This window comes from Typha latifolia, chromosome 6 (genome assembly GCF_019914945.1).
Source record: "Typha latifolia isolate L0001 chromosome 6, TyphaL0001v2, whole genome shotgun sequence".
Lineage (NCBI taxonomy): Eukaryota > Viridiplantae > Streptophyta > Magnoliopsida > Poales > Typhaceae > Typha > Typha latifolia.
Window position 1 is genome coordinate 307377 of NC_133091.1, and position 21152 is coordinate 328528.

At 40.6% G+C, this 21152-nt stretch overlaps 4 protein-coding genes across 4 annotated transcripts; 3 read left to right on the plus strand and 1 right to left on the minus strand.

Moving 5' to 3' along the window:
* Positions 1–272: 272 nt before the first annotated feature.
* Positions 273–2251, plus strand: LOC140790092 (ras-related protein Rab11C-like). The gene is made up of 2 exons (XM_073140017.1): positions 273–675; positions 1476–2251. The coding sequence occupies exons 1-2, from the start codon at positions 511–513 to the stop codon at positions 1959–1961; spliced, it is 651 nt and encodes a 216-aa protein (XP_072996118.1). The 5' UTR covers positions 273–510; the 3' UTR covers positions 1962–2251.
* Positions 2252–7780: 5529 nt separating this feature from the next.
* Positions 7781–10470, plus strand: LOC140790194 (protein NRT1/ PTR FAMILY 5.6-like). Its single transcript, XM_073140161.1, has 4 exons — positions 7781–8054; positions 8178–8395; positions 8603–9147; positions 9451–10470. Exons 1-4 carry the CDS (start codon positions 7907–7909, stop codon positions 10364–10366), a joined length of 1827 nt encoding a protein of 608 aa, XP_072996262.1. The 5' UTR covers positions 7781–7906; the 3' UTR covers positions 10367–10470.
* Positions 10471–11054: 584 nt separating this feature from the next.
* LOC140791029 (aldehyde oxidase GLOX) lies at positions 11055–13324 on the minus strand. The gene is made up of 2 exons (XM_073141380.1): positions 12758–13324; positions 11055–12585 (listed from the first exon to the last, which is right to left on the minus strand). Exons 1-2 carry the CDS (start codon positions 13096–13098, stop codon positions 11265–11267), a joined length of 1662 nt encoding a protein of 553 aa, XP_072997481.1. The 5' UTR covers positions 13099–13324; the 3' UTR covers positions 11055–11264.
* Positions 13325–14896: 1572 nt separating this feature from the next.
* Positions 14897–19421, plus strand: LOC140790847 (BEL1-like homeodomain protein 9). The gene is made up of 4 exons (XM_073141139.1): positions 14897–15803; positions 17150–17514; positions 18060–18120; positions 18553–19421. The coding sequence occupies exons 1-4, from the start codon at positions 15099–15101 to the stop codon at positions 19090–19092; spliced, it is 1671 nt and encodes a 556-aa protein (XP_072997240.1). The 5' UTR covers positions 14897–15098; the 3' UTR covers positions 19093–19421.
* The last annotated feature ends 1731 nt before the right edge of the window (positions 19422–21152 follow it).

Consider the following 21152-nt stretch of genomic DNA (forward strand, 5'->3'; position numbering starts at 1 on the left):
TTAAAAATTTCTTCAATTCTAATTTCTACGACTACATTTGCACTTAATCCCGAAAGTACATGAGTTAGATCTAATTTAATAGCTACTAAAAGAATTGAGATAATAAAATTAGTTCCATTGTAAATTTAAAATATTAGAGTCAGCAACGTGGCCCGCCATTTTCGCTTTCGTGATATCGTGCGCGCGGTAGGTTAGCTGCGATCTCAAATTTAGAAAATTTATACTAAATTAAACGTGTGGCTTTTAATTCGTATAAAAAAATCCCACACGCCGTTTACAGCACCCTCTCTAATTCTATATTCCCGTCCCCGGTCGTTAACTGTGCGACATCTGGCTTCTTCCTCTTCTCTCCTCTCTGTTCTCAGACTTCATCGTCGAAATCTCGATTCTCTTAGAATTCCTTCGGTCAATCTCGCTTCAGATCGGGTTTCTCTGATCCGTTGGTTCCTTCAATTCCTTCGGTCGATCTCGCATCCGGCCGGGTCTCTCGGAAAGTGGAGAGGAGGAGATATGGCTCATAGAGTGGACCACGAATACGATTACCTCTTCAAGATCGTCTTGATCGGTGATTCGGGGGTCGGCAAATCGAACATCCTCTCGCGATTCACGCGAAACGAGTTCTGTTTGGAATCCAAATCCACCATCGGCGTCGAATTCGCTACCAGAACTCTTCAGGTTCGATATGTTCCATTTAGTTACACCAATCATTCCTTAGATTTTGTTATCATTTTGTTCCTGATATACATCTCTTGCTATAGTTTCCAAGCTGACATGTTGTTCTTTAGAATATGTAAGGCTATCGTTGGAGAGGAAATATACTGTTCACAGATTTCTATGATGTTTTTATCATTTATCAAATAATCATGAATATAGTAATGATAACTGTAGGATAAAATCATTCACTATCCTGTTTAATCTCTGCCACTTTCGTTTGTATTTAGTACTGGTAATTTTTTTATAATCGCATTTTATATGAAACATTTTTAAGTATAAGTGAGCCGGTGAAATGGGATATACTGCTACCAATCAACAGCTGAGCACACGACATCAATGATAACTCAATTGAAATTCGTGTAATATGCATCATTCCAGGCTTCATTTGTATGTGGTCTAACTCTTTTCTTTTCCATTTTCTTGTATCTTAATCATTTTTTTCTCCTTTTGTGTTTGTTTTGCTAAGTCATTGAAGTAGATTAAACTCTTTCTATACGGTACTTTAGTAGCATCAAAGATTTCAGATTCAAGATGCAGTTGTTTTCTGATGTTCCTTCTGGTGATACAAGTTTTGCTAGTACTTATATTTAATTATTAGAGGTAAGATCAATCTAGCCTGATCAATTATCATGATATAGGTCACAGAACAGGTGACGATTATATCACTCTACTCCAAGTGTGCATTATGTTGCTTACTTGAGATATTTTTCTGCGTAGATTTTTTGGGATTTGATTTACCATTGATTTGATTGTTTGAACAGATAGAGAGCAAGACAATTAAGGCACAGATTTGGGACACTGCCGGTCAAGAAAGATACCGCGCTATCACTAGTGCTTACTATAGGGGTGCTGTTGGGGCACTCCTGGTCTATGACATAACAAAGAAACAAAATTTTGACAACATCCTGAGGTGGCTTCGTGAACTTCGAGACCATGCAGATGCCAACATTGTCATCATGATGGTTGGAAACAAGTCCGACTTGCACCATTTAAGATCAGTTTCAGAGGATGATGCTCAGGTACTGGCAGAGAAGGAAGGGCTGTCCTTTCTTGAGACCTCAGCCTTGGAAGCTTTTAACATTGAGAAGGCATTTCAGACTATTCTATCAGAGATTTATCACATAGTAAGCAAGAAGGCATTTGCCGCCCAAGAGGCAGCACTCACAATTAGCCCCCCAATAAAGGGGACTGCCATTAATGTAGCTGATTCATATGGAAGCGCAAGGAAAGCATGCTGTTCTACGTAGGTAATTGCTTCCCCAAAAAGTGAATCTTTCCAAGGTCTTAACAGCAAATGGAACGTGTAGATTACTTTCTACATTTTTGTGCTGCCTGATTATGGAGATTGTTGAAAGTCTCTTTTATTTTAGGAACACAATTTTCCATTATAAGTTAGATTGATGTAGTACATAATGTTGATTTTTCTTGTACTTTGCTTTTCATGGCAGGCACTATAAATTAACCAAGCAGTTAAATGATTGTGTCCCATTTGTACTTGTGAACTCTTCTGTGTTTCATAGTAAAAGATCTTTTTCAACTTATGTGTGAGTTAGCCTCTAAGATTGTCCTCTCCAGGTTTTTTATTCAACAGAAAGTACAGTTCCGAACCAGATCAAAAAATTATCAGATATACACTTCTTAGAGTTAACGGTTGATAATACACCATCTTTTTGGTCAGTATGCCCATAAACTATTTAGTCTGTTTATCCAATTGAGAAGTTTCATAGCAGCATATCTTGATTCTATCATTCTATGTTTAGACAGAGCTTTTCGATTATCTGTCTCTAAGATCTTCTGAATTTGTAAACTTATTTCTGTCATTTATATTTGCATATTTTTCCCTGAAATCAACTGGCCCTCTATTTCCCTCCTCTGACTATAATATAGTCAAGGTTAGCCTGATATTATAATGGCTTTCTTAATGCTAAAGGGGGATAGATTTGAGCCTGAAATCTCTGCCACCTAGTTCAGTTAATTTGATGAAAGGACATCCAGAAAGAGATGAAATCTTTGAGAAAGGCAAATAAATATATGGGAAGAGAGCAAAGGATTTCTGAAAGATTGTTTGTTATGAGGGTAGGGTACACAAATTGCATTGAAACGGATGATGAAAGGAGGGAAGGATTTAGAAATAAATGAGGAGAAATTCTGGACAAAAATCATGAGAAAGAAGGAATTAGTTGGATCTTCATATAGAAAAATTATCTTTTGTTGGGGAACCAACCTAGTTTATGCGTGTAACAAAAAGAGGTATTTTTAGCTTTGGCAGACTGACACGCTTAAGTGGATTGAGGGATAGTTACGCATTTACACATGGCTAATAATAGGAACGTATAAACGTGATAGTTGAAGATCTAATATAGGGTACAAAAGATATAAATTTTAAAATGATGCGGATTTATAACTTGAAGCAATTTTTTGCTGGTATAATAGATTTCCAGAATATCGACAGCTTGTTCTTTGTTCCTTTTGCATGCTTATATTACCCATTTCGATATACTTTGTGTATGGAAAGCATAGTAATATAGCAACATATCCTGACCTTAGATATTCGCGGAATAAATTATATCTATATAACACTAATCTGTTTGATTGACACCTATTCTGCTCCATTCCATGGTTTTCACTTCTCTCCGCTGTGAATATTTATATGTGTATTGTTTGTTTTCCCTCTAGTTGACCTTTCTCCAGTACAATTCCCAACATTTTTTGAGAACAAGTCTCATGCCAGTTCTGTCTGTAAACATTCAGAGATTTGCCTTGATTTCTTTGATTTGGTAATTATGACATGAAGCATCTTTTACTGAGACTACTTTGCACCAGTCTTATTTCCCTTTGGATTCAGCCGTTTTTTCCTTTTCTTTGTGAGATTATCTTCACACTTTGAGACGCTCTTACTTTCTCATGTCCCTTTCTGGGCAGAGATATTCTCCTAGTTAGTTGTTGAACCACTCAGCAAATGGATTTATACTAAGACGATTTAAGATGTGGATCTCTCATCACATGAATATTTTCCTAGCATTATTGGCTTTAGCCAAAGATGAAGTCAAGGTCTTTTCCCTTTGCATTTTAGTGGTTCCATTTTCAAATCTTATTTTCAACGATGCTGCTCCACATTTGTTGATGCTTTTAGACTTGTAGATTCTGCAAAATTTTCATTCTTATCTCTTTGGTGTTCTGGTTATAATAACTTACAAGGGTTTCGAAGAATCGCTTACGTTTGATAGATGCTCTCATGTGACGAAATGGTATGATTGTCTTGTAACTTGGAAGTGTTTACAACTGAAGTTTCTGGTAGCCTGTTTAGTGCTTAGAAAAATGGCAGGATATTTTATATTGAAATTTGGATCATAAAGTTGTTGAAAGTTGTAGTGTTTCCCTACATGCGTTGAGTTTTGATTGTTCTATTAATATACTTTTATCTTTAGATTTCTAAGCAACTAGCAATTACAATAGGTGCTGAAGGCCATAACGACCGATGAGGCGATGATCTCACTTGATTTTGTTCATTTGAATGTGAGCTTTTAACTAATCATATATGTTTGCCATAGGAGTTACTTCTTTTGCATATAAATTGAACATATAAACCAACTCTCGGAAGAAACGAGTGACAGATAGATTAAATCATTAGCCACAAAGATGTGTTTATTTAAATTTTTTCCCTCCGATCATAACGTTGCAGGAGTATCAGAAGTAACATAATATGGTAAAAATTTAAAAAGCAGTAGAATAATCCAACTTTGATGAGCAGCAGAGATAACTTCTCTCTTTTACCACGACCTCTTACTGCCAAATAGTCGTGGTTCGTATTGTCGGGAGGAACGTTGACGGCGACCCGTTAACGATTGGAGTATAGCTTGAGGGGGATGAAGATGACTCTGCCGTTACAGAAGGATGTATAAAAGAAAATTTTCAGAATAAAATAAGATATTTTCACATAGATCTTTTTTTATTTATTTTTAATTTATGATACTTTGATATTTTTCAACTATCTAATTTCTTCCATCTATGACCGTGTTAACAGAAAAATATTAATTGAATATTTCACGTTTTAGCTTTTTCTTTTCTTTAAAATAATAGTAATATGATTCATAAAATGTTTACAATTAATCATGTAACGGTTATATAAAATATTTTGTAATGAAAAATATTAAACGGCTACATAATTGTAAGATGTGAAAATGTTATAAAAGTTTATAAACAAAATTATCCCTAAAATTAGTTATTCGTCTGTATATGATTGAGCATCCAGTCCTGATGGCAACAGTGGGTAACAAAAAGATAAAGCTTTTTGCAATGTAAGGAAATTTGTAATAAGTTAGTATTAAAAAAAGAATGTAGGGAAGCTTGTAACGAGTTAGTATAAAAGGTAAAGTTAGAGAAATTTGCAACAAGTTGGTTCAAGTTAATGGAGTTCATGATCAAATTTATTCATCTTTATATTTATTTTACATGTCTAATACATGTGTTTCAAAATTACGGATGGAATTTAATAATTTTTAAACACACCTTATTTTAAGTTTAAATTTTAAAAATAAATTAGACAAGTAAAAATTTAGTAGCAAATCTAAAATAGTTCAAAAAAAAAAAAAAAACACTATAAGCAAAGTAAAGATAAAATTTCCATTTAAACCGATGTGATCGTTCATCCATGGACACATATCAGATTATTTATCCGAACCGACCCGGATGTGATAGGCACGAATCTTAATCCCCTAACAACTTGACAATTAATTCCGGCCGTCATTCTTCTTGTTCCTCTTTTTTGATTTTCTTCCTTTCTCTTTTGTTTTTAATAATTATGGGTATGAACTCTCCAATCTCCAATATTTGGAGAAGCAGTAGACCGCTCGAATTTCTCCTCAGCCTTTTTTGAAAACTCATTTTGTCGCCACTCTCTCGTCTTTTATCCCACCGGTCACTATCAATTTATAAATCCACATGTTTTATGTGTGCGAAAACACACGTACGTGGCCGTCAATCTAACACTCGGTTTCGCACTAATACTAAATGGATGGACCAGATGCATCCACGCTCCCCCCCCCCCCGACATATCTTTGGGATGACATGACCCTACTTTTAATATTAAATAATAATTTATTTTTTTTATGTCAATTTTAGTTCGGTGTTTGGTCTCGTTAAAGAAATTGGTGAGTGCTGAAATAAAAATATGGTGTTTAAAATGATTAAATAGATTTTTATTGTTTTTTCCTAATTTAATATAAATAGATATTTATAATTTATTTTCTAGAAAGATAGGAAATAGGTCAAAAATTAAATAATAAAATTGTGGTTTTATTTTTACAATTCTTAGCCAACTTACTTTCATCATAATCTACAAATAGATATCATATATCAAAATATTCTATATTATAGTCATATTATATTATTTAACTTGAATTTAAACCATAATAAATCGCCATAAAAAAGAGAGAATAAATTGTTCGTTTGTAATTTAGAGTCATAGATGATAGACCCCTTTCTCTATTCTAAAACTTTATTTCATGTTTGGTGTGAATTTATTTCGAAATAGGACACCTATTTCGTCCGGCTATTACCAATAGCCTCCAATTCCAAATCACTTTATTTTTTTCGTTTTATAAATCAAATTACCATTTTTATTTTTATTTTTATTTTTATTTTCCCTTTCGTTTTCAAATCGAATCACCAGGCTCTGTTCCTCCTGGTCACTATCTAATCATACGGAATTCCTGTAGCACGACTGCAGAGAATCCGCCTACGCAGCTCTCCTAAGTCCTATCACTAAAAGTTCTCCAAATAAATTACTAAATTTTTTTTTTCCCTTGAGCACGTTCTTGAAATTACGGGACTAACCGAGCACTAAACTTTATTAATGGAGTGTCGGCTCGCTAATCACCGACATAATCTAATTATCGTCGTGGATATAGAATTCAAATGTGTCGCTTAATTTTAGGGGAAGCTACATTTTATCATACTTTAAATATTTAAAATTAAGTGCTTAAACTAAAAGTACATATTATTTTTCTTCGATCAGATCGGATCGAATCAAATCAAATCAAGAGAGATACAGAGCAATTGACTACTAAATTTCAGGGAAAGCTACATTTTGTCCTACTTTAAATATTTAAAATTGAGTGCTTTTTCTATCATTGAATCAAATTAAGAGAGATGTAGAACAATTGACTCTTAAATTTTATCACGTTTGTAACATGCAATAGAGGGAAATGACAGAATGAACGGTAAGGAGTGTCCAGAGTGACATCCAACTTATGTCCATTGTGGGGAGTAATCGATGTGAAGCAACTAGTAAGTGCCCCACTGATGTTGGATTAGAAATTGAGATGTACTAACACTACTATAGAGACTAATAAGGATAAGTAAGGGCTACTAAGAAGTATTCTTCATCATTTTGTCTAGGATTTCGATAACATTGGGCGTATTAAACTTTACTTAAATTGAACAACAAAATTGATATATACGTAAGCGTATAATTGTAAACCTCTGTTAGGAAGATGAAAAGTCCCTTTTACTACCTATCTGTTTCTAGTTTAGAGATTGATTGGAGTGGAGCAACAGTGAAGGTCGTTAGAGAATTAAATAATATGAATGGTTTACCTTTGCTACAAGTTCTTTTGTACGATAAACAGTCACTGGGTGGTCAAATTATTTTGTGATGCAATTATCTTTATTTTGTTTTCTTTGGTAAACTCTATAATTTCCCGCTGTCAACTTCATCCACAATTAAGGTTACGTGTTTGACAGAGCAACCTCATACATTTTGTGTGGATATGATCTATGTGCTTTACGATGGATAGATGTAGATGTCTAAATGGAACACTAAAACTTTGACCTCAACCCAACTAAACTCTATTCCCATTGGCCTTCCTCTAATTTGGAGGGGAGGGATTTGATTCTCTCCATTCGTAGCAGCGACAACTCAAGTTGCAGGTAGAGGGATTTGGTCTGTCTACTTACACATGATATTCACGACCATCATTAATATACGACCAATAGATGGACCACCTCATGGAGTGATGGAACCTTATATAAGCAAACACTACTCTCCTCTCTCGATCTCAACTAAACTTTGCATCACTTTATTCTATTCCCATATTCGTCACTCACATCCTCTGCTTTACATTACATCTCCATCTCTTCTTATAGTAAGAAGAGAAGTACTACAAGTCTACAACAAACACCATCACCTCCCATGGAATCAGGTTGGCCCAAAAACACCGGGAGGGAAGACTCCCAAGGCGATGAGGAGAAGTGGGTGTATGATTCGTCGGTTGATCACAAGGGAAGGGTTCCTCTAAGAACCTCCACTGGAGCTTGGAGGGCAGCCCTCTTCGTCATAGGTAATCAAAACAGCTACCATATTCATCATGTACATGATGTTTTGGGGTTATTTGCTATATATATAAAATAATAATAATAATAATAATAATAATAATAATGAAGTTGTTGTTGGTTTCGTGCAGGGATGGAATTTAGTGAGAGGCTGAGCTACTTTGGGCTGTCCACGAACCTGATCATATACTTGACCAAGGTGCTGCATCAGGAGGTTAAGACTGCCGCCAAGAATGTTAACTATTGGGTCGGCGTCACTACCTTGATGCCTCTCCTTGGTGGTTTCATGGCTGATGCTTATTTGGGGAGGTTCTCCACTGTTATTATCTCCACCATCATCTATCTAGGGGTGAACACCGCCACCTTAAAATTTCCCTATTTCACATGCATGCAATGTCTTTATCTGTGTGATATATTTAGAGAAAAATAAAAACGAGATAGAAACATAGTATTGTAAAGTCGTGGATTGGAATTGGCCCAAGAGCAGCCCATTTGGACAAACTACTGCATTACTATCATGCTAACAAATCCGTTGCAATGTATCATCTCCTTGCAGGGATTAAGCCTCTTATCCATGTCTCAATTCATCCCCAGCCTTAAGCCATGCAACGTCCAGACCTGCAAACGATCCCTCCGGCTCCATGAGATCGTCTTCTTCATAGCCATGTACATGATCTCCGTCGGCACCGGCGGCCACAAACCGTCCCTTGAGAGCTTCGGTGCCGACCAATTCGACGATAACCACGCCATAGAGAGGAAGAAGAAGATGTCTTACTTCAACTGGTGGAACTGTGCATTGTGTTCCGGGTTATTACTGGGAGGGACTCTTCTCGTGTACGTCGAAGATAAGGTGAGCTGGGGGCTCGCAGACATAGTGATCGCCTCAGTGATGGCCATAGCCTTAGCGGTATTCTTGGCGGGGAGACGGTTCTACCGGTACCGAGTGCCGGAAGGTAGTCCATTGACGCCAATGTTGCAAGTGGCGGTTGCTGCAATGGCTAAGAGACACCTCGATCACCCCGTAGATGCTCGAGAATTGTATGAAGTCTCACAGTCACAGAAGAGCAAGAAGCGACTTCTTTGCCATACCAATCAACTCAGGTACGTAGTATTCCTTAGACTTCAGTTAGGCAACAATGAGAGACAATTTAGTAAGGGCTACTTAAATTCCTCTAGTAATTAGGGCCAAAGAGGGATAGATGACGAGTGATACAATAACGCCAATAAGTCCCTCTCAAACTCTTTGCTCGTAATAATGGATAATAGAAGAGATATTTTGGAGATTAGTAGAAAAATCAAACTTCAAAGTTAGGCAACCTCGAACAAACGTGGCCTGACATACTACAATTATATGAGATTCGAAAAGAACTTCTCTAATTGTTGACAAATCATCATCATATATAGGTTTCTCGACAAAGCTGCCATAATTGAACAAAAGGACGCCGCTATAATTGAACAAAAGGACGCCGCCATAATTGAACAAAAAGACGCCGCCATCTCCGAGAAGCTAAATCCATGGCGCCTAGCCACAGTGACTCAAGTGGAGGAAACGAAGCTTATCCTATCCATGGTTCCAATCTGGTTCGTCTCTCTCCCATTCGGCTTATGCGTGGCACAAGCGTCAACCTTCTTCATCAAGCAAGGTAGCATCATGAACCGCAAGATATCCAGTCACTTCGAGCTCCCGCCGGCCAGCGTCTACTCCCTCGCCGCTATCGGCATGATCATATCCGTCTCCTTCTACGACAAGCTCCTCGTTCCCTTCCTTAGACGAGCCACCGGTAACGAGAGAGGAATAAGTATCCTCCGAAGGATCGGAATAGGCATGTTCTTATCCATTATAGCCATGATAACAGCTGCATTGGTGGAGAAGAAGAGGTTAAGGGTGGCCGCGGTAGAACAAACCCCAGCGGTCACCATGAGTGTGTTTTGGTTAGTACCCCAGTTCGTGATCTTAGGGTTCGGTGATGGATTTAGTTTAGTTGGATTGCAAGAATATTTCTACGACCAAGTCCCGGATAACATGAGGAGTCTTGGAATAGCCTTCTACTTGAGTGTTTTAGGAGCAGCCAACTTCTTGAGTAGTCTTTTGATTACTTTAGTCGACCATATAACTTCCAAGGGAGGAAGGAGGAGTTGGTTCGCTAAGGACTTGAACAAGAGTCGCTTGGATCTCTTCTATTGGTTGCTGGCTGCTATAAATGTTGTGAATTTATGCGGCTACGTGTATGTAGCCAGCAAATACTCATACAAGAGTGTGCAAAGAAAGGTGGGCGTAGACGGTTCCTCTGAAGAAGATGTGGAATCTAATGCTCTCTGAGGTGCATGTGTTTGTATTAGCAAGTTGGTTAGAAAAAGCTTATAAAATACGCCATGTATTATGACATGTGGCGAATAATAGCAGGTTTGCTTTTGCTGTGCCTATTTGCATGGATGTCTCAAAAAACCTCTTTTTTTTTTTTTTTTCTTTTTTTGCAATCATTTCCGGTATTTAGAATGAATTGCATGAGGTCACCGCTCCCAAGGTCTCCTCCAATTAATCAACAAACGTATCAACCTTTTCCTGGCTTAGGTCATTCGACCAAAGCGACTCAATTCTAGCCCTGCTTTGTTGTAGTTCTTCATCGGTTGGAACTAATATTGGTCGACATCTCCTCTTCCAAAATCCCACCATGATGCCCACTTTTGTGATAAAATAATCAACTTTGGTGAACCCAATAGGTAGTAGTGCTGCAGTAATTAATTAGAAGAAGAAGAAGAAGAAGAAGAAGAAGAGGAGGAGGAGGAGGAGAATATATAAAGGAAACGAAGGGAGAGGGGCATCATTGCATTATTAGTTATTCCTCGGTGGAAAATGATCGACCTTTCCAATAACAAAGATCGGCCATCCTCCTTTTGCTCCACTCTCCACTAAACTAATACTACAAAGCACTAGGAAGTGAATCAATTCCTCCACCCACATGCAGGGAATTAAAGACCAAACTATACATAACACAACTAGTTCGATCTGAAGTCGAGAATCTTTGAGCTTTACTTTAAAATGATTCGTCTGCGATTCTTTTATAGGGCACAAAGTAACTGACCCACTCTCTAAATTTACAACTCTAAAAATTATAAATGCAGTCTCCATATCAAACATCCATGCTTGGCACAAATCAAGAAAGTAAAATAAATTATTAGCGACTACATGGAGAACATGGGATAACTGAGCACTAATCTCAAACCACAAGCTGGACCCACCTGGCCGCGCTCGGCACCCCCTGGTTCACCGCGAACACCATGTAGTACCCCGGCGGCGCCACCCTCCCGTCCGTCGGAGCCGTACACCGCACCCTGTAACGTAACGGTGTTCCGCCGGCGGCGGCGTTGACCTCCACCGGCTGGGAAGCGTTGACCCGCACCATCCTCTGCCCCTGGGAGAACGAGTGGGTCGCGAACGGCGCGCTCAAGAAGGCCACGTCCAAGGACCCCACCATTGGCAACTCCACCTCCACCTCCACGTTCAACTCCTCCCCGTATCCTACCTTATCCTGCTCCACCTTCACCACCGTGGGGCGTATTTTGTCCTTATCCTGCGCCAGGTAATCGGGCGAGAAGGCTTCGATCCTCAACTCGGTTGGGAACTCCACGTTTTCAAACACGTAGAAGTAATGCGGATTGCTTCCGGCCACTAGGATTCTTCCATCTGGAAATAAGTTAGCCGTCGAGTGGTACATCCTTGGGATCGTAGTCGGGGCTAGCGTCATGAATCGGAGCCCTACCGGTTCATTGGGCCGGTAAAGAACGGGGTTTAAGCACGGGCGACTCGCCATCTCGAACCCCTGTGATCCAGCCTGGGCCCCATTTATTATAACTACTTCGCCCGTTGGTAAAATTACCATATCACCCATGACTCGTGGGAAGGGCATCTCTTCTATCTCCCATACCGGATCTGGGTCGGTAGCGATGATCCGACCGCAGGTGGACCCGGCAGGTGTTTCCCTCTCCTGATGCAGGAAGGCGCCGTACTGGGCCCCGCCGCACACGACGATGTCAGCTCTCATGTAGTTGTCGGCAAAAGTCAACGGGAGCATGACGGAGGAACCGGCGGAGGGGTAGTTGCGGGGCCCACCTGGTAGGGGCGGGAAATTGCGGATGATGTGGCCGGCTTCGTAGTCGAGTAGGACGGCGCGGGAGTTGGCGAAGACGAAGAGGTGCCCGTCGGGGAGGAGGTGGAGGAAAGGGTAGAGGTTGTCCATCTGTGCGTCTTCAGCTTCGGCGAGGAAGGGGAACGGGAGGAGAGGTTTGGTGGGAGGATAGAACTCGGCCGTGGGGGAGGAACGGCCGCCAACTATGATGACGTGGCCGTTGGGAAGGATCTGGTTGGTGGCGTACCAGCGGCCGGAGGAGAGGAGAGGGGAGGCGAGCTCGACCCAATCGCACGTGGGCTGGTAGTCGTCAGGGGAGCAAGGGGAGAAGAGGCGGAGCTTGCGGAGGCCGTCGAGGTCGCCGCCGGTCTGGAGGAGTGTACCGTCGGGAAGAAACTGGCCGGAGGAGCACCTGGTGTACTAGAAAGGATTGATTAAAGTTACGTAGCTTTATCTTTACCAGCTTAAAGTTGAGCTTTTTTGTTCCCCTTAATAATAATATTTACTACATCGCAAGGTTAAAACGGTAAAAAACGTGTCCTAAAGATCTCCAACTCATCAACATTGTCAACTATTAAGAGTACCAGGTGTCGGTGAGGATGGAGAGGGGGCGAAGGTGGCGGGAGACGGGGTCGAAGAGGGCGGAATGCGCGGTGCAGTCGCCACGTGGAAGGATCCTGTCGGTGGGGTCCAATCGGCATTGGTCAGCTGGGAGCGGGAGCCGGGAGGGCCCGATGTCGGTGCGGTCGAGGAGGACAACGGTGCCGAAGCGAGTCACCGCCGTGTGCATGGACGCGATCCCGGAGTCCTCCACCACCACCTCCCACGTGCCCGGCAACTGCTGAGCACGTGCCACCGCCACGTGCAACAAGATGAACAAGCCATGGGCTACTCCCAGCAGCACTGCTGCTGCTGTCTTCCTCATGCTCGGATCCTCCTTCCTCAATTATCCCGGAAGAACAAGTGGAAAGATAACTAAATTGTGCTCAAAGAGAAAAAGAATACAAAAGCGAAAGCTGGCATAGACCAAAAAGATTGTGGTTCTGTCTAACTTAATCGGGAACGATCATGTGATCGATGCAGTCATGCACGAATCGAGACGGTCGTGCTGTATGCTACGTGATCGGTCGAATAGCGTCGTGGAGGATAAAACGATCGAGACGCCTGCCACGTAATAATGGTGGAGTCTAAAGAGTCTTCCTCGTGTCAATGCACCTCTTATGCTGTAACGTGGATGACAAAAGACTTGAGAGAATGTCGTGACGTGGCGCATGGGAATCGAACCCGATACTTCACTACTAGTCTGCAATCTTCGACTGCTTTACTGATTCGATACACGCCTCCTATTAATGCGCTGCAATTAATTGAACCAAGACCGCCACCAACTACTCGATTGTCATCAAAGCTTTTGCAAAGCCCACCCTATTTATGATGGGCCTTAGATCTCCAACCCCAAGTAAAAAAAAGCCCAATTTGTTGTAATCCCCTGAGAGAAGAGTGCAACTAAGAGGAAGATGGTGTATATTTATCCCTCCAGCTTTTGTTGTTGTTGTTCCTTTTTCTCTCTCTGGGATAACTCGCCCCCTCCCCCCACCCCCACCACTCCCCATCCCCCTGTTCCAACTCCACCTGCCTTTAAAGCCAATGCACAGTGCCGTACTGTGCTCAGGTGGACCAGGGTGTCTCGGTATCCGTGCTACGACGGGAAACTCGGGCGCTCCTCTCTTCCCCCATCTGCTCTCCTCAAGCAAAAGATCTCCCGGTTCCACTCTGAACCAAATGCCACCAGAGATCAGATAAAAAAGGGATACCAAAAAGTGAACCAAATACCAAACATTAGAAGCCAAGCCTAGTTTAGTATATCACGCCACATCTCAAACCTCCGTTCTCATTAGCTACACTTCACATCAACACGCAGCCACGTACGATTAGATTTTTCACAAATACGCTTAAAATACATAGCGGTCTATGCAAATTTTCCTACAAGATATGGTGTTGTATGATTGTTTGACGTGGACTTGGAAGAGAAAGACGACGTCACGATATATGCGGGATCGACACGCCTAACCCGGTCTAATTAAAGAGGTCCTATGTGGTGCTAAACAATAATTAATTGGTCAGACCATCAGAGACGGTACGATAAGCTTGGTATTGGAACTCGACAGGTGGTTAATGATGACCTCCGTCGACGCAATAATCCCGATATTTTGGATTAACGTCAGTGAGGGAGGGAGGGAGGAGATCGCGGTTCCCCAAATCTGGCTGTAATCATCTCCCATCTCCCAGTTTGGGCTAAGTTTTTTTTATATTAATATCAATAACTCGGGTTGGTGACGTTCCTACCCGCCGGGGCCCACGATTTAGATAGGGGCTTTTATGTAGCGTCTCATTCACGCGGGCCCACGAATTAGGGGGGGGTGGGGGAGGGGAGGACCGCCTACGGCTCAGATGCGTCGAACGGGTGGGCCGAACTCGCAATGAGATTGGCGCATTTATCATCTTCTTTGCGAATCACCACCTATATTTTAGCCATCTTAAATTGAAGGCGTCGTTTGGCAAATAAGTAAGAATGTAGGGGGTGACAGAGAAAAAAGACCCTATGATTGTATTTAATTAATGAGAAAGAAAAGGCCACCGGATAACGTCAATCAAACAGCACCGGTCACACAACCGGCCCCATCCGGTTCCCACCTAGAAAAGTACCCAAACCAAAGCCTCCTTTCGCTTTCACTTATTATACTCTCTCTCTCCCTCTCCCTCTCCCTCTCTCTCTCTCTCTCTCTCTCTCTCTCTCTCTCTCTCTCTCTCAGAAAGCAAGAAAAAGATAAAAACAAAAGGAGGTAGTAGTAGTAGTAGAAGTAGTAGTCTACACCCATTACTACTCTCTCCAGCCAAAAGGCCGACCACAACAAGAGAATCCAACCCATGTCCTCGTCGGCCGACGCATACGGCGGCGGCGGTGGTGGCGGTGGCGGAGGTGACCACCACCACTACCAGATGTATCACGTACCGCAGCACAGTCGAAGGGAGAAGCTTCGCTTCCCCCCTGAAGAGTCCCAAACAACTCCCCCACTATTATTTCACGACTCCAACGCAGCTCCTCCTCCTCCCCTCTTCCCAACCAACTACTTCCCCAGCTCCTCTTCCTCCCCCTCTCCCTTCTATCCTCACAATCCTCATATGGGGTTCTCCCCCCAACCCCAATTCATCTCCGCCGGACACGTGTCCTTCCCTCAGATGCCGCACCAAGGCTTCTCTTTATCTCTCTCCTCCTCTTCTCCTCCCCCTCCGCCTCCTCCTCCTCCTCCTCCGCCTTCTTCTTCTTCTTCTTCTTCTCGCCAACAGTTTGGGCCGTTCGGGCCGTTCACTGGCTATGCGGCGGTGTTGAACCGGTCGAGGTTTCTCGGGCCGGCCCGGGAGCTGCTGGAGGAGATTTGCGACGTGGGCCGGCGTCCGGCTGTAGCCGGTGGTGATGGGAGTGGCGATGAGGGACTCGGCGACGGGGATCCGGTGGAGGCAATCTCGTCCGTTGATCATGGAATAGACGGTGGGCGTGGGGGTGAGGAGGGTGGGATCTCGGGTGCCGAGTGCCAGTGGAAGAAGACGAGGCTCGTCTCCATGTTAGAGGAGGTGAGATTATACGAGTTTTTTTGTTTGTAAAAGAAAGTTTTCTCTCCTTTTTGTTCCTCTCCCTCTATGCATTAAAAATTGGTGTAGTGTTCTTTCATGTCAAGAGATTTTGGTGTAGCAGATGGAGAATCTCTTCACTGTAGATGATAACAGTCACATCATTGATTCATCATGGTTTTATGCTTTCATTAGTGGTTCTACAATTATTACCTGGATCATGTTGTTAAGCTTGTTTGTGACTAATTAGTGTTTGGTCTTGTTAATTTCCATTTCGAAAACTAAATGATCTGGTTGTGAATTGGGTCTAGATTTTTTTTTATTTTGACTTTTATGTCAAACAACGGATGCCTAAAATTCAAAACGAAAAGATCTGGAAGATATCAAGATGATTCGTTCTCTTTTTGATGGACTGTACGGATACCTTCGATTTTGGTTCGTATGTTTTACTCTTTTCGACAAGATTTTAAGAATTCAGCCTGGATCCTTTTTGGTTGATATTGATGCTGAGGTCCTATTTCGTGTGCTTTTTATGTTAATTGTTATTTGATCTCATGCTTCTTGCTTTCTGGACCACTAGGGAATGTGCTAAATTGTCCCTAAATAAGTTTTTATTAATTGATGATATGGAGTATAATATCAAAAAGGTGAATTGTATAGTGATGAGATTGGTGTCTGAATATCCATGGCATCTGCTTCTTGTGTGTTAGTTCCTGGAGCTGCATTCGTTTCTTGTTGAGGTACCAAAATAGATTATTACTCAAAGCTGCAACTACTTCACCAAAATATATTGGATATAATTTTAGTACATATCATCATGTTAAAGATTCAAGAAGTTCATCAGATCTTAATGCATTGAGGTTCTATTGCAATTTTTAGGATATATTCGTTGCTCACGATTGCAATGAAGTAAAACTCGATATCACAGGATTCTTAGTGACTACAGTGGCAATATCTTCAATTTTACTTTGTGATTTGGATGGTCTCTATTTTGTCTGGCATCCTTCTTCCTTTTTAGCATATGTACACCATATTTTCATGACTGGAGTTAAATTATAATTCTATTAGGCCATTAATCTGATGAAAATCAACTAGAATTGCTGGTAAGTTCTGATTAGTGAAATATTATGCAAGGGCCTGTTAGATAAACCAAATTGCCTTTTTACACTTGGATGAAGTCCGATGCTCATTATTATTGTCGTTAGATTAAACACTGTTGTAGTAAAGTACAATGGCCTTAGATGCTAATGTCAGCAAACTTTTCTTCTGTAGTTTTGTTACAAATTCATCATCGTTTTCCTGTTGTGTTTGTGTTGGACTATAAATTGACAAAATTTATATACTTTTAGGTCTGCAAGAGATACAAGCACTACTATCAGCAGGTCCAGGCTGTTATGGCATCGTTTGAATCTGTTTCTGGGTTGAGTACTGCTGCTCCATTTGCGTCCATGGCCCTAAAGGCAATGACAAAGCACTTCAGATTTTTTAAAAGTATAATATCAAACCAGCTTCGACAGACGCATAAGTTTCTTGGAAAAGAAGGTGCAAGCAAAGAAGAGTTTTCAAATTTTGGGCACATTAGTAGTGGCATATGTGTCCAGAAAACAAACACAGGCACTTTTGGTCAGCCGCATGTTTGGCGGCCCCAGAGAGGACTCCCGGAGCGTGCAGTAGCTGTTCTTCGTGCATGGCTTTTTGAACACTTCTTGCACCCGTAAGTTGACTTTGGAATATTTCTTATTATTGTGTCAGGAGGTGTTTAATCTATTTTCTGTTCAATTCCTACTATGAAAATTGTGTATATAATTTGTATTTTTATAATATTATCAGCATAGGAGGTCTTAAAATTAATTTTCCTGTGGATAATTGTTTTATTGAAACACACCAGAAAATTATGTGGGTAATTTTAGTGTAGTAGTATAAAGATAACTTATCATACAAAAATTGTACAATGATTTGCTCTTGCAAGTGTCACAATGGCTACCTGCCTGGTTGTTTATTTCATGTGTTCTGAACCATTCGAAAATTCCACCATATTATGCAAGAAATTTATGTGTCCTAGCATTGGTCAACATGAAAAATTTATTGTGCGTATGCTCAATGAATAGCTGAACAAGCAATGGTGAAAGTGCAATTTTAGTTTATGATGAACAAATGATAATAATGTTCTGTATGTTTCTAGAATTGAACTTTCTGATTGTGTTCTTTTTATCCATTGTATGCTGGAACATTCATTTAATATATGCTGTGTCTGTCCAGGTATCCAACTGACACCGACAAACAAATGTTGGCTAAGCAAACAGGCTTGACAAGAAACCAGGTAAAAGTTTACTTCATCTCTTAACTTAAACTAGAAAAGAAAAAGATATTTTACTGTGTCATGGATATGACTATTCCCTGGTGATGAAATTAGTGAAGATCTCAATTGTTACATTATAAGTTGCATTTACTTTCCTTCTGTGGGGAATCTGACCCATTTCATGAGGAATGTTTGTCTTAGGATATGTGAACATTACCTTTCCATTCGAGACTTATTTTTGTGCCTCTCCATTGGTCTGTTATCATAAGTTATATTAAGTTAGAGTTGCTGTTATCTGGTCGATATTCTTGGATAGAGTTCTAGGCTGTGCAAATCTTAGGTGAAATACATCCTTATGCTCATGTTAGTGTGGTCTGCTGAAAAATGAATCAAAGAAATGGTTACTGGACTATTTGGATATTGGTCATGACGACAATGTTTTCATATGAGCAGGTTTCAAATTGGTTTATAAATGCAAGGGTTAGACTTTGGAAGCCCATGGTTGAAGAAATACATTCCCTTGAGATGCGGCAATTGCAAAAACATTCCTCAGCTGATAAGAACAATGATGGCAGTCATCCAGCGCATCAAGCTCAAGATACTGGTGCAAATCCCTCTGGCTTTCGGGTGCCACAAACCAACAACAGTGATAAGAACCGAACCCCTACTTGTAAACGATTTCAAGATGACCTCCCTCAGATTCCTCAACCCATCCAAGAGCCAATCAACTTTGTTTATGATGGTTTATCCAGCCATCAGCACATTGGTGTTGGACTTGGAGTTACTGGCGGAGGGAACGGGGGTGTCTCTCTTACTCTCGGTCTCCATCAAAATAATCGGGTTAGCTTGGCGGAGCCACTTCCGCTCAACGTAGTTCACCGTTTTGGCCTTGAGGAGTGCAATGATGCTTATGTGATGGGGTCGTTTGAAGGCCAAGACCGGCAGTTTGCAAAGGAAATCGGCGGTCATCTACTTCATGATTTTGTTGGATGAAGCTCTCATACCAAACTGTAGATGACCATATATATGTATTCAACTGTATCAAGTGTTGTATACCAACTATTGGAGGGAGGCATAAGTTGCATGGAATCCCTGAGCTGGGTTACATCATATTGTGGGATTAAAATGTAGTTCCTAGTAAAGGGGTTACATGTGATATATGTGAACCTTGGAAGAATGGCTGTTCACCACCTTCATATACCTCTCTTATTTGCTTTAGGCTAAATTGTGAGCAGCTTTCCTGCCTCCGAGCTCTTGTATGTTGGTATGTTAAAATGGACTTGTCTTCATGAAATGTTGAGTTCTGTTGTACTTTTGGGTCCTGCCAGTTTGTCCAGTTCATCAACTTATTATAGTATTCTAGACAGGAAGGCAGGGATTTGTAATTGTCAAAAGTCATATCACATGACTCTGGAAAGATTAGCTTGTTGCCGAGAACTTTATATATATTAAAAAAAATACACTTGTGGAAGATACATTTGCTTCTTTATAGAGTTCGATAGTTAAGCAATACAATATCCAATAAAACTGTATTAAATGACTTTTAAGTTCTTCCTTTTTCACACACATGCTCATGAGCTCGGTACTTTATTAGGCCCAATTAAACAAAGATTAATCAAAGCGGCAGAAGTGAGACAATCCATGATAACAGGAGAGTCCTCATCAAATAGGGACAGATCAAAGTTAGAGGGTCACAAAAGGAGACAAAAAGAAGAGAGAAAAAAAAGTGCTAGTTATTTAACTAGCTTGTCATACTAGTGTCTAATTAAGTGCCTTAATGAGCAACATCAAAGCCAGGAGTTGCTTGTTCTTCCCACGAGCGCTCAAAAAGAAGAGAACCCAAGTCTTAGCTTAAACATTTAATAGAAGCTCATTGGCTGTAACCCTGTAAGAAATGATGTGCCCTATTAAATCAATTCCATCCTTCGAAAGCATTACAAGCAAGAGTCTATTGGTTACACTAACTACAATGAATAAGAGAAGATCTTCTAGTCCTTTTAATTACTATTATCCTTTGAAGTCCACTCTTGGGTCTAGCATTATAGTCCTAGATACGTCTCATACGATTTGATTTATTTGGGTGCATGGGGCTCCATGCACGTTAATATATGTTAGTTTATATTAGGTCTCTATGGGCTAGCTATGGATGGGGTCATCATTGAATACAATACAATGTATGTATGAAGTGGCCAGTGGGTGTGTGACCGAGTTCCCCATTTATTAAAATAATTTTGGACATTGCTGCAGACCCCCCAACGTGCTTTTGTCTCGGAAATGACATGTACTGTGACGTAGAATAATTGCTTTTCTTGGAAATGACCTACACTGAAGTGCAAGTAAAATCAAAAGGAGAGAGGCCTTTGGATAATTGCACTCCTCCTTTTTCCATTCTCTTCCCCTCCCCTCCCCTCCCCTCCCAGTTAATAACCCATATTACTATCTATTTTATTAATTAGTACTGTTCGGAGACTGAGATCCATCCATCCATCTATTCCTCCAATTTTTTTAATTTTTAATTTTTATTAAAATGCACCATATTAACCAACAAATAATAGGTTAATCCATTAATGTGATGCTTCTTGACTTCATGTGGCACGAGTGGACTCTTCACAGCTTCAAGCACTGCAGATCATACGACTGGACATGCCAGAGAACCTTGCTCTCCGCCCCCCCTCTGTACGAAGTCCACGTTTGGGAAATTTTATTTTTTCCCCGTACTATCTCTAGTCGTAGTCTTTGGTTTCTTATTGGATTGACTCAATAGACTCATAATTGGGAATCCAAAATTATATCCCAGCCCACCTGTTCATCGTATTATGGGCCTCTTTCAGGCCCAATTGCCAAACTACCATTATTTTTCTTTTATTGTGTTTTAGGAAAATTCTCATAAATAAACGCTATACATTTTTCATCTTTTTCTGATGATGATTTATTTGACTCAATCTAATTTTTCCCTATATTTCTCATCTCACAGCCTACTGTATAACTCTACGAATTATATTATTTTAAAAAATTAATTTTAATTTTAATTTTGTTAAATAGAAACCTCTTCC

Excerpts from the sequence above, each read along its gene's own strand:
- LOC140790847 (XM_073141139.1), top strand. The coding sequence starts at position 15,099 with ATGTCCTCGTCGGCCGACGCATACGGCGGCGGCGGTGGTGGCGGTGGC. Across the intron at positions 15,804-17,149 it reads TCGTCTCCATGTTAGAGGAG|GTCTGCAAGAGATACAAGCA; the intron begins GTGAGATTATAC and ends ATATACTTTTAG. Across the intron at positions 18,121-18,552 it reads CAGGCTTGACAAGAAACCAG|GTTTCAAATTGGTTTATAAA; the intron begins GTAAAAGTTTAC and ends TCATATGAGCAG.
- LOC140791029 (XM_073141380.1), bottom strand. The coding sequence starts at position 13,098 with ATGAGGAAGACAGCAGCAGCAGTGCTGCTGGGAGTAGCCCATGGCTTG. Across the intron at positions 12,586-12,757 it reads TCCATCCTCACCGACACCTG|GTGCTCCTCCGGCCAGTTTC; the intron begins GTACTCTTAATA and ends CTAGTACACCAG.
- LOC140790194 (XM_073140161.1), top strand. The coding sequence starts at position 7,907 with ATGGAATCAGGTTGGCCCAAAAACACCGGGAGGGAAGACTCCCAAGGC. Across the intron at positions 8,055-8,177 it reads GGCAGCCCTCTTCGTCATAG|GGATGGAATTTAGTGAGAGG; the intron begins GTAATCAAAACA and ends GGTTTCGTGCAG. Across the intron at positions 8,396-8,602 it reads CCACCATCATCTATCTAGGG|GGATTAAGCCTCTTATCCAT; the intron begins GTGAACACCGCC and ends ATCTCCTTGCAG.
- LOC140790092 (XM_073140017.1), top strand. The coding sequence starts at position 511 with ATGGCTCATAGAGTGGACCACGAATACGATTACCTCTTCAAGATCGTC. Across the intron at positions 676-1,475 it reads TCGCTACCAGAACTCTTCAG|ATAGAGAGCAAGACAATTAA; the intron begins GTTCGATATGTT and ends TTGTTTGAACAG.